This window comes from Amborella trichopoda, chromosome 13, assembly GCF_054954075.1.
Source record: "Amborella trichopoda isolate Santa Cruz 75 chromosome 13, AtrichopodaSantaCruz75HAP2 v2.0, whole genome shotgun sequence".
NCBI classification, from domain to species: domain Eukaryota; kingdom Viridiplantae; phylum Streptophyta; class Magnoliopsida; order Amborellales; family Amborellaceae; genus Amborella; species Amborella trichopoda.
Window position 1 is genome coordinate 983,159 of NC_142348.1, and position 12,082 is coordinate 995,240.

A 12,082-nucleotide genomic window follows, 5' to 3' on the forward strand; every position below is an offset into this window, starting at 1 on the left:
ACCTAAATCAGTTTTGTTCAAACCACCTCCAGAATTAAATAAGAATAAGTGCCATGTTGGAGACAATAATAAATCCCTAATGGATCAATTAATATCAAAATTATCCCAATTAGATATTAAAGGAATATCTTCTCCCAAAAAAAATATTCCACCTCCAACTATTCTCAATCCACCACCTGAATCGTCTGATAAAGGCAAAGCAATAATATGGGTTCTCGAGATACTCCTCGCAGAGATAAATAACCCATGACCAGTAAAATAATACCATATGAAGGAGAACAACCGCCTTTGGCAATCCGTTCACCTTCCCACTCTCCTGTCCATCAAATCATCTTCTATTTGTAGAGTTAATATTTGGAATTCTTCTATACTGGGTTCAGAAGTATTTGCTATACTGGATTCAGGAGTATATGTGGGAATAACAACATGATCTGTTGTTTTTCGTGTTCCTTGAAATAGTAAATCTGAACTAGGTGTTGATGAAGAAGATTGAGTAGGCGGAGGTAATATTATAACATTTGGATTATTCGAATAAGATTTTCTACTTGGTATTTTATTCCTTATATTTCTTTTCCTATTATATTAGCATAAAAGGCTGCCCAGCTCCAAGGTGAGGAGCTTGGTCTTATAAGCTTTTTATTTTGAAGATCATTAATCTTTTTTTTACACATATCTAATAGAATAGTATTCATTTGTATTGGTCTAGTTTTAGTAGGTATTTGTTTTTCATCAAATCCTTGTTCATATGGTAAACTGATAAGATGTTCAAAATTTGGTTTCTAAACAAATAGGGGCTGTTCGTCGTTAGAGTCAGTGTTGCCCCCCTGCAAAAATTCACGGGTTAAAAAATCAGGGAGTGAATTGGAAGACCTGAGAAGATGTTCGATAGAAAAATCAAAGGCAGAGAGTATGGCCTGCCAACGAGCAAATATTTGTTTAGAAACCAAATTTTGAACATCTTTTTGCAAGATATTTTTGGCTGCTTTGCAGTCAGTTCGTATTAAGAAATGTTGATTTAAAATATCACTTTGAAATTTAGTAACACAATGAACTATAGCTAATAGTTCTTTTTTTACCATGGAATAATTTAATTGGGTAGTATTCCAGGCTTTTGAAGTATAACGAAGTAATTGTTCTTGAGAATCTATTTTTTGTTTGAGAATGCCACCTAAACCTTTATCAGAAGCATCACATTCTATTATTTTAAAAGCAGTTGGATGGGGAAGGGAGAGACATTCGAGTGTCTTTACCTTACTTTTGATTACCTGTACTGCCTTGGTATGACTATCGGTTCATGGTGGAGGATTCTTTTTGAGTCTATCATATAAAGGTTTAGAATCTAAAGTACGGTTAGGATAAAAATCACTAACATAATTCAAACAACCTAGGAACCTTTGAAGTTCCTTTTTATCAAGTATTTGATCAGGAAACTTATCTGCAAATGGTATTGATCAATCTATGGGAATAATGGTTCCATGATGGATCATATGACCAAGAAAGCGAATATTAGTTTTAAATAAGGTTATCTTTTTAGCTGAAACAACTAATCCAGCATTCTGGACTGCATGTATAAAAGTATTAATGTGTTTAATATGTTGTTCGATTGATTCAGAGAATATTAGCACATCGTCAATATAAACAATCATAAAATGATGATAGGCATTAAAAACATCATTCATTATTTTCTGGAATTCTGATGGAGCATTTTTGAGACCAAAGGGCATAACATTCCATTCATATTGACCAAATGGAACATTAAATGCAGTTTTGTATTTATCTTGTTCTTGAATTTGTATTTGTCAGTATCCTGATTTCATATCAAATTTAGAAAAGATACATGCTTGAGCAACTCTATCTAATAAGTCTTTTTTATTGGGAATAGGATATCTAATCCATTTTAAGACTTTATTCAAAGGTTTATAATTAATAAAAAGTCTAGGAACTCCTCGTTCCTTTTCAGCATTTTTATTAACATAAAAGGCGGCACAGCTCCAAGGTGAGGAGCTTGGTCTTATAAGCTTTTTATTTTGAAGATCATTAATCTCTTTTTTACACATATCTAATAGAATAGTATTCATTTGTATTGGTCTAGCTTTAGTAGGTATTTGTTTTGCATCAAATCCTTGTTCATATGGTAAACTGATACTGTGCTTCTTTCTTTCCCAAAAAGCATTGGGATGCTCACTACATATTGAAGTTTCTATATGTTGTTGTAATGTTTGGATCTTTTATTGTATTGCAGGAATTTGTAATTGTTCTTCAATTACCTTATATTTAATTTCTTGTTTAAGAGTACAAAGAAATCTTTCTTTGTCCCATAATTGACTTTTCACATTATTTAATTCTTTTACTTTTGGTTTATGGATAAAATTAAAATGTATTGGAATATTTTGAATAGTTGAAGATATTCATGTTTCATCTATGGTTAAAGGATATAACAAAGGAAGGAATGGAACTCCTAAAATTACTGATTGGCTAATCCTTTTACCATTATGAATGGTGTATCAATGCATTGGCGATTGTTACAAACAGAAGCATTGGATAATTTATATTTGATAAATAATCTACTTCCATCTGCTGTATTTAATATTTGAGTAGTCTTGTCAAAATATTTTGAAAGTACAAGTCTTTCATTGATACAGATCAAATCAGCACCAGATTCTGGTCTCATAGATTCTGATGCAGTCACACATATTCAGAAAAGGAGAGTTTATTGAATCTGGAATATTTTTGGCTACGAGGTCATAGTAGCTGATATTGTTGGATGTATGAAGTGTTCTGGTCTGTCGAGCAGGATGAAGAAGGTGTGAAGGAAGGAGCAACCTTGGTGGCTTAGGGGAGAAAGAGAAATTTCAGAAGAAGAAGAGAGGTTCTGAGTGAAGGTCTGAGAAGAGAAGAGATGAGGAGGAGACCTCTTAAGAGAGGAGGGAGGTTTCGACCTTAGAGCAGATGGTGCGACCTTGGTTGGAGAAAGAAGAGGTCGGCCTTATATAGAGAAGGTTCCTTCGGCTTGAAGCAAAGAAGAGGGGACATAAAGGTAGGAGATGAGACGTAAAGGTAAGTGACTTGACATAAAGGGATAAAAACAAAATAAAAAACGACAAAAAGGAAAGCATCTGCTACAGTATTGTTTGTCTTTTTCTGATGATGGCCACAGTGAAAGCATCTGGCATAGTGCTTATTTTGTCTTGTTGTGTCGGTGCCACAGTTCTTTTCTTGTCTTGTTGTGTCGATGCAAAATCTCTGTACAGTAGGTTGTCGGTGATGAGATTGAAAGGGATTCTTTATGTCGGTGATGAGATTAGAAGGGAATCTTCTTTTTTGGTGGACTATTGACAATATTTTGATGGTGATTGAATGTGCTTTATGGTCTTTGACTGAACTCATCCGGATCGTCTTCGTTTGGATCAGTTCTTCTTCCGGATCTTCCATCGGGAGATTGAGGTATTGATTGGTATGCAAGGGAGAGGATTGCACTGTTTCTTCAGAAGAGACTGGCTTTCTCCCTGCTTCAGCAAATATTTGTTTCATCTGTTTTTCTAATGTCTCTTTTGAGGCATTAGGGTTTGATTGCAGCATATTTCTTAGGTATGTGGGAAAGTCAAAAGAAGTATTGGTTGTATTCTGGCTTTGGGGTTTTTCTAGGGCTTTTTGAGGAATTCTTTTTGGAGTGAGTGAGGATGGGTCCATATTAAAGATGTCCCACCATTTTATTGAAATGGTCTTTCTAAGTCTAGGTATGTATGTGTAATCAGAAGTGGTATCAGGGGAGATGGTATATTCCCATTTCATTATCCAAGGTATCTGGTATAAAGCCATAAAATAGAGGTGACTGTCTATGGTGTTATCGCTCTGGTTATATACTTGGAACTTTTCCTGCACTGTTTTAAAGGCAGGAGGTAAAATGTGAGAAGTTAAACCCCACACAAAAAATCAGTTTTTAAACCAGGTGGGGAATCTTTCTGAAATAGGTAGTCTAAACTGGATATATCAGCTATGAGTATAATTGGGATTTTGATAATATAAAAATTTGTGACACGCCTCAATGCATTCGGCATACTTGAAATATTTATATGAAAAATCTGGATTTTGAAGTTTCTTTCCATGCGCGGGATTACAACCCCACTCTTCATAGGAAAGTATATTTTTGATCTGGACTTTGGAATATGCAATAGTCCGAGTATTTTGTTGATAATAATGGACTTCAGAAACGGATCCTGTTTCCATTAATATTGCTTCAAAGTATTCTCTTGTTTTAACCCCATTAGAAGGGTTAAGATGGTTGAGTAGATAAAGAGGAGCAAGTTTTATGGGTTCAGTGTTTATATGTTTCTCATCGATAGTAATATCCATGAGATAGGCTCTTTCAATATATAGACAGATTTGGGTATATTAGATGGAGTAGCAGATTTGCTTTGTGCTGGAGAATATATGGGTTTTGAAGCAGTAGCTTCAGGATAGGTAATTTGATGGACAGGAGAGTGGGATGGTGAACGGATTGCCAAAGGCGGTTGTTCTCCTTCATATGGTATTATTTTACTGGTCATGGGTTGTTTATCTCTGCGAGGAGTATCTCGAGAACCCATATTGATAGGTGAAAGTAAAGGTGAAATATTAATATTCTTATTTTCTTCGAACAGTTGCAATGCAAGAGATAAGGGATGTTCGTCGTTAGAGTCAGTGTTGCCCCCTGCAAAAATTCACGGGTTAAAAAATTAGGGAGTGAATTGGAAGACCCGGGAAGATGTTCGATATTTATCTTCTTGGGTAAGTGTGTGCACATTATGTGTTGATATTGGACAACGACAATCATTATCTTCGAATGAACTGGAGGATTCTGTATCTGAAGCATTGGTGGAATCAGAAGATTCTGTCCATATTAAATCATCATCATGGATTTGATCTATGTGGGACTCAGTAGAAGTAGAAGATGAAGAATCATAATTAAATATATTATATAATTTTGATTTTGTTGTATCATCTATATTTAATTATTGTATTTTCTTTGTTAATTTACATTGGTGCTTATAATGTCCTACTTTACCACACTTATAGCACACAGGTAACTTTCTCTTTTTCTTTGTATTGGGAGAAAATTTATTGATTAGTTTTCTTTTAGTCTTTTTATAGTATTTCCTATCTTTCTCTTTATTTTTGGATTTATATTTTTCCTTTTTATATTTTTTCTTTTTCTTGTATAAATTGTCAGGCATATTTTTCTTATCAAGGTAATAACCAAACTGTTCACAAAAGTCACCAAGCTCTTTGCGCTTAGTGTTTTTTTGTTTATCCAATTGTCTTTTTAATTTCATATCTGTGCATAAAGCTAAACCTTCAGCACATATTTCTGCGGAGAGTTCTCCGAGTGTATATGATGAATAAACAATAATTCCATTATGTTTTTTCCTCAGTCTTTTCTTGACTTTTTCAGCAAATAAATATGGGAGACTAGCTATAAACTTTTCTTTCCAGTGGTCTAGCTGACAATCTTCTCTTATTAATAATCTTGAGAAAAATACATCTTTATACCATTTATAATGAGATAGGGTTGGACAACGTAGATTAGATAGCAGATCCTCCGATCTTGCTGCTAGTAAAGCTGTACTGCCTACAAAGTGGAGTGTAATGGTATATATTAGAGTATTAACAGCATCACTTTCTGTATAAATTATTTTTTGGTTTTGTTCATTTCTGGCGGTCCATTGTCTTGTATTATTTAGGATTCTATGTTTAGTTTCATCATCGACATAGAAATCCCACCATCCTCGTAACCAGCCAGTAAATCCATTAACTATTGCTTTTGTAACCTCTTGATCAGGGTTGCCTGCCATTTTATTTGCAGAAGCATACATTGTCATATGTCTCATGACATATAATCTTTTTAATTCGGATAATCCATCTATTTGCCAATTCACTATTGATCTTCCTGAATATGACACTGCCTGTTGTATGGCATCTTCTTCCATTTGAATATCAACAGGTGTAGGTCTTTTGTGATATGGTAAAGCTGTTATTGGTTTCCAATATTTTCCATATGTTATTCTGTTTATAGTTTCAGACATAGGAGTAGTATCCTTAAATGCTTTTTCTTGATTTTGGATAGTATCTTCTATAATTGGTTCTTCTTCCTGAAGCATCATTGTCTCATGCTCAGGCGGTAATATTGCTTTGCCTTTATCAGACGATTCAGGTAGTGGATTGAGAATAGTTGGAGGTGGAATATTTTTTTTGGGAGAAGATATTCCTTTAATATCTAATTGGGATAATTTTGATATTAATTGATCCATTAGGGATTTATGGAACTTATTTTTATTTAATTCTGGAGGTGGTTTGAACAAAACTGATTTAGGTATAGGTGTAGTAGAAGGTTGTTTTGTAGAAACAAGTCTTTCTATTCTTTCTGCTTGTCTACCTAACGATTGCATATATAGATTTGTATAATTATTTTGTTCCACTATATGAGGAATCAATTCTTGTTTCTTACCAAGCTCTTTGGGTAAGATTTTATAAGGAGTGGCTACTATATCATATATTGATTGAGGTTGTGCAGGCTCATCCTTAACTGGGATAGTTGCTTTGAGTATTAGACTTTTTTCATGAGGGTGTATACTAGCTGTGGTAGTATCATCCGTGCTGATATAAGTTTTCTCTTCTATTGTTTGAATATTATCAAATGAAGGAATAGTGATATTATATTCAATACATACTTCTTTTAACCATATAAAAAATCCTTTATTCAATCTTTCTTTTTGAAGGAATTTATTATATTTTTTATGCATTAATTCTATTAATCTAGGTTGAAATGTTTTTAAATACCATTCTCGAATATGTTTATTTTCTTCAGATAAATAATCCTTTCTGATAAAATCTTTATTTAATTTTCTCATTTTTCTTTCTAATTTAGCTGCTAAATAGGCTGCTATATATTGATCAGAATATTGATCATATGAATTTATCTTCTTCTATATCATCTTCTATTTGTAGAGTTAATATTTGAAAATCTTCTATACTGGGTTCAGAAGTATTTGCTATACTGGATTCAGAAGTATATGTGGGAATAACAACATGATCTGTTGTTCTTCGTGTTCCTTGGAATAGTAAATCTGAACTAGGTATTGATGAAGAAGATTGAGTAGGCGGAGGTAATATTATAACATTTGGATTATTCCAATAAGATTTTCTACTTGGTATTTTATTCCTTATATTTCTTTTCTTATTAATATTAATATCATCTTGAACTTGTAACTGTTGAAATTTTATTTCAATATTACCATCAGGATGTTCTATTATTTGGTTCGGAATATGATTTTGAGGAATTTCTTGTGGTTGATTGGCATGTTGTAATGCCCATGACTATGGTAGAATAATATCTGACCATTTTATTGTTTTAGGAACAATCATATTAGATTTTTCTATATTTGTTTGGAATAAGATAGTTTGATCTTTTTGATCAATTTTCATGATATTTGGACATAAGGTGTTCATGACCTTGTAGTATATTCTATAAACTATTGCTAAATTTTGGAAACCATGGATCATATTAAAACCATGTGTTTTTAAATTTATTGTTAATATGTCTAGAATATTTGGGTCCGTCAATGAAACAGAAAAATTAGGAAAACAATTAAAATATATGGGACCACTACAGAGGCTGGATTCAACCATGCCAAGTAGCGAGTCTATGAAAATATTGTGTCTTGTATCTCCTAGGCATACAAGCACAGAGGTGTTCAATCCTAATCGGGTCAAAGGTTTCACGGCTATTTGGATTAAACCGATATGTAAATATTTGTAATTAATTTCTTTATGTTTTTCAATAACTTTCTTTGAGAGTAGTTGAAAGTCTTCTTGATTTTGAATAACCGATAGACTTACTTCTACTGTCTTGATGGCATAACCCATCTTGAATTTGAATGATCCTTTATTATAAATGTCATGGATTTGTACTTTGGGTATATTCCAATTTGGGATATTTTCCTCAATATCATTGATGATAATTTGTTCTCTACGTTTTTGAGATGAAGTTGCAGTTTTACTTGTAAGATTCTTTATTAGATTTGCCATCCGTAGGTTGCGGATAATGACAATCTGGGCATTCAGTGGCCCAGCGTTTTCCCTAAGCGGCTCTTCTTGGCCTTGGCGGTACTTTGCAATAGGCTTTCACTTGTCTCTTGTCTTAACTCTCGGACCAACTTTCTGGGATGTAAATCTAACTTAGTATCTTTAGTAAGAATGTAACTTTTATCTCTTACAGCTTATGTTGTAAAAAGAATAGTTTTACTGTTGTGACAGTTTAACTGTTTACACAGTTTCACTGTTGGACAGTTCTACTATTGGCTTGACAGTTTTACTGTTTGGCTCTGATACCAACTTCGGCCCGGATCTACAGTTAGATCAATACAATTTGCAGATAAGTTTCCTCATCAAATACTTGATAAAAAGGAACTTCAAAGGTTCCTAGGTTGTTTGAATTATGTTAGTGATTTTTATCCTAACCTTGCTTTAGATTCTAAACCTTTATATGATAGACTCAAAAAGAATCCTCCACCATAGACCGATAGTCATACCAAGGCAGTACAGGTAATCAAAAGTAAGGTAAAGACACTCGAATGTCTCTCCCTTCCCCATCCAACTGCTTTCAAAATAATAGAATGTGATGCTTCTGATAAAGGTTTAGGTGGCATTCTCAAACAAAAAATAGATTCTCAAGAACAATTACTTCGTTATATTTTAGCTTCTGAAGATTCAGGGATATCTGATGATGGTTGTAAATCATATTTCATTAATTCATCAAATTCTATTTCATCTGTGTCTTAATCTTGTTGAGACATTTGTTGTAATTCCAATGATTTAATTCGAGTTTTTAATTGAACTATTTCAGTCTCTATTTCTTTGATTTCTTTCTTAAGATCTGGTCATATGATCCATCATGGAACCATTATTCCCATAGATAGATCAATACAATTTGCAGATAAGTTTCCTGATCAAATACTTGATAAAAAGGAACTTCAAAGGTTCCTAGGTTGTTTGAATTATGTTAGTGATTTTTATCCTAACCTTGCTTTAGATTCTAAACGTTTATATGATAGACTCAAAAAGAATTCTCCACCATGGACCGATAGTCATACCAAGGCAGTACAGGTAATCAAAAGTAAGGTAAGGACACTCGAATATCTCTCCCTTCCCCATCCAACTGCTTTTAAAATAATAGAATGTGATGCTTCTGATAGAGGTTTAGGTGGCATTCTCAAACAAAAAAGTCTATCGGTTACTCAAAATCAAGAAGACTTTCAACTACTCTCAAAGAAAGTTATTGAAAAACATAAAGAAATTAATTACAAATATTTACATATCGGTTTAATCCAAATAGCCGTGAAACCTTTGACCCGATTAGGGTTGAACACCTCTGTGCTTGTATGCTTAAGAGATACAAGACACAATATTTTCACAGACTCGCTACTTGGCATGGTTGAATCCAGCCTCTGTAGTGGTCCCATATATTTTAATTGTTTTCCTAATTTTTCTGTTTCTTTGACGGACCCAGATATTCTAGACATATTAACAATAAATTTAAAAACACATGGTTTTAATATGATCCATGGTTCCCAAAATTTAGCAATAGTTTATAGAATATACTACAAGGTCATGAATACCTTATGTCCAAATATCATGAAAATTGATCAAAAAGATCAAACTATCTTATTCCAAACAAATATAGAAAAATCTAATATGATTGTTCCTAAAACAATAAAATGGTCAGATATTATTCTACCACAGTCATGGGCATTACAACATGCCAATCAACCACAAGAAATTCCTCAAAATCATATTCCGAACCAAATAATAGAACATCCTGATGGTAATATTGAAATAAAATTTCAACAGTTACAAGTTCAAGATGATATTAATATTAATAAGAAAAGAAATATAAGGAATAAAATACCAAGTAGAAAATCTTATTCGAATAATCTAAATGTTATAATATTACCTCCGCCTACTCAATCTTCTTCATCAATACCTAGTTCAGATTTACTATTCCAAGAAACACGAAGAACAACAGATCATGTTGTTATTCCCACATATACTCCTGAATCCAGTATAGCAAATACTCCTAAACCCAGTATAGAAGATTTCCAAATATTAACTCTACAAATAGAAGATGATATAGAAGAAGACATAAATTCATATGATCAATATTCTGATCAATATATAGCAGCCTATTTAGCAGCTAAATTAGAAAGAAAAAGGAGAAAATTAAATAAAAATTTTATCAGAAAGGATTATTTATTTGAAGAAAATAAACATATTCGAGAATGGTATTTAAAAACATTTCAACCTAAATTAATAGAATTAATGCATAAAAAATATAATAAATTCCTTCAAAAAGAAAGATTGAATAAATGATTTTTTATATGGTTAAAAGAAGTATGTATTGAATATAATATTACTATTCCTTCATTTGATAATATTCAAACAATAGAAGAGAAAACTTATATCAGCACGGATGGTACTACCACAGCTAGTATACACCCTCCTGAAAAAAGTCTAATACTCAAAGCAACTATCCCAGTTAAGGATGAGCCTGCACAACCTCAATCAATAGTCATGGATTGGTACTTTGGATATATTCCAATTTTGGATATTTTCCTCAATATCATTGATGATAGTTTGTTCTCTAAGTTTTTGAGATGAAGTTGCAGTTTTACTTGTAAGATTCCTTATTAGATTTGCCATCCGTAGGTTGCGGATAATGACAATCTGGACATTCAGTGGCCCAGCGTTTTTCCCTAAGCGGCTCTTCTTGGCCTTGGCGGTACTTTGCAATAGGCTTTCACTTGTCTCTTGTCTTAACTCTCGGACCAACTTTTTGGGATGTAAATCTAACTTAGTATCTTTAGTAAGAATGTAACTTTTATCTCTTACAGCTTATGTTGTAAAAAGAACAGTTTTACTGTTGTGACAGTTTAACTGTTTACACAGTTTCACTGTTGGACAGTTCTACTGTTGGCTTGACAGTTTTACTGTTTGGCTCTGATACCAACTTTGGCCCGGATCTACAGTACTGTCTTTATGAACTTAATTCTTTGAATTTTTGTATATTCTGGACTATTTTTGCATATAATTTGAACTTGTTTCAGTGATATGTTTTTAGAGTAAATAAGTGAATAAGATGCTATTATATCTTATTAATTCTTGCAAGATCCTATAATAATTGAGTACAAATAATATTAAGCAAATAAAAGGAATTATAGAAACATCTATCACTAACCATTGAGCATATGTAAATTCTCGAATTTTTACACTAAACAATATTTTAAATTGCATAATAAAATATTCATAATAAAGCTTTATTCAGAATTTATAGCACATTGTTACAGTCTTAGCACACTGGCACACTTTTTACAGAAATATAAACAACTGAAATATAAATGACTGGAAAAGCAGAAAAAATCGGAATCATAAAGATTAAAGGGAAGGCAGGAAAGAGTATCAAATAAAAGAAACAAAAGAGGATTATGAAGATGAAGACTCACTGAGTGCATATACAATAGCTCGAAAATAATTTCAAGTTATTTGGGCAATATGACGGAAGGGAAGGAAAATTGCAGTCACACATATTCAAAAAAGGAGAGTTTATTGAATCTGGAATATTTTTGGCTACGAGGTCATAGTAGCTGATATTGTTGGATGTATGAAGTGTTCTGGTCTGTCGAGCAGGATGAAGAAGGTGTGAAGGAAGGAGCAACCTTGGTGGCTCAGGGGAGAAAGAGAAATTTCAGAAGAAGAAGAGAGGTTCTGAGTGAAGGTATGAGAAGAGAAGAGATGAGGAGGAGACCTCTTAAGAGAGGAGGGAGGTTTCGACCTTAGAGCAGATGGTGCGACCTTGGTTGGAGAAAGAAGAGGTCGGCCTTATATAGAGAAGGTTCCTTCGGCTTGAAGCAAAGAAGAGGGGACATAAAGGTAGGAGATGAGACGTAAAGGTAAGTGACTTGACATAAAGGGATAAAAACAAAATAAAAAACGACAAAAAGGAAAGCATCTGCTACAGTATTGTTTGTCTTTTTCTGATGATGGCCACAGT

The 12,082-nt window shown here is 33.1% G+C and overlaps 1 protein-coding gene across 12 annotated transcripts in view; it reads left to right on the plus strand.

The window, feature by feature from the left end:
* The window catches only part of LOC18437448 (3-hydroxyisobutyryl-CoA hydrolase 1), a 28,157-nt gene that overhangs the window by 9,933 nt on the left and 6,142 nt on the right, over window positions 1–12,082 (plus strand). For 2 of the 12 annotated variants that reach the window (XR_016047849.1, XR_016047850.1), the window contains one exon: window positions 10,741–10,813. The exons of 9 other annotated variants lie outside the window; for them this stretch is intronic. Coding sequence is in view for 1 of the 3 variants with exons in the window: in XM_088856097.1 (XP_088712223.1) it covers window positions 8,071–8,238 (168 nt within the window). In the remaining 2 variants the exon portion in view is untranslated. Of the gene's footprint in view, window positions 1–8,070; window positions 8,309–10,740; window positions 10,814–12,082 lie in introns of those variants that run through there. One more of the 12 variants, XM_088856097.1, reaches the window with a different exon arrangement.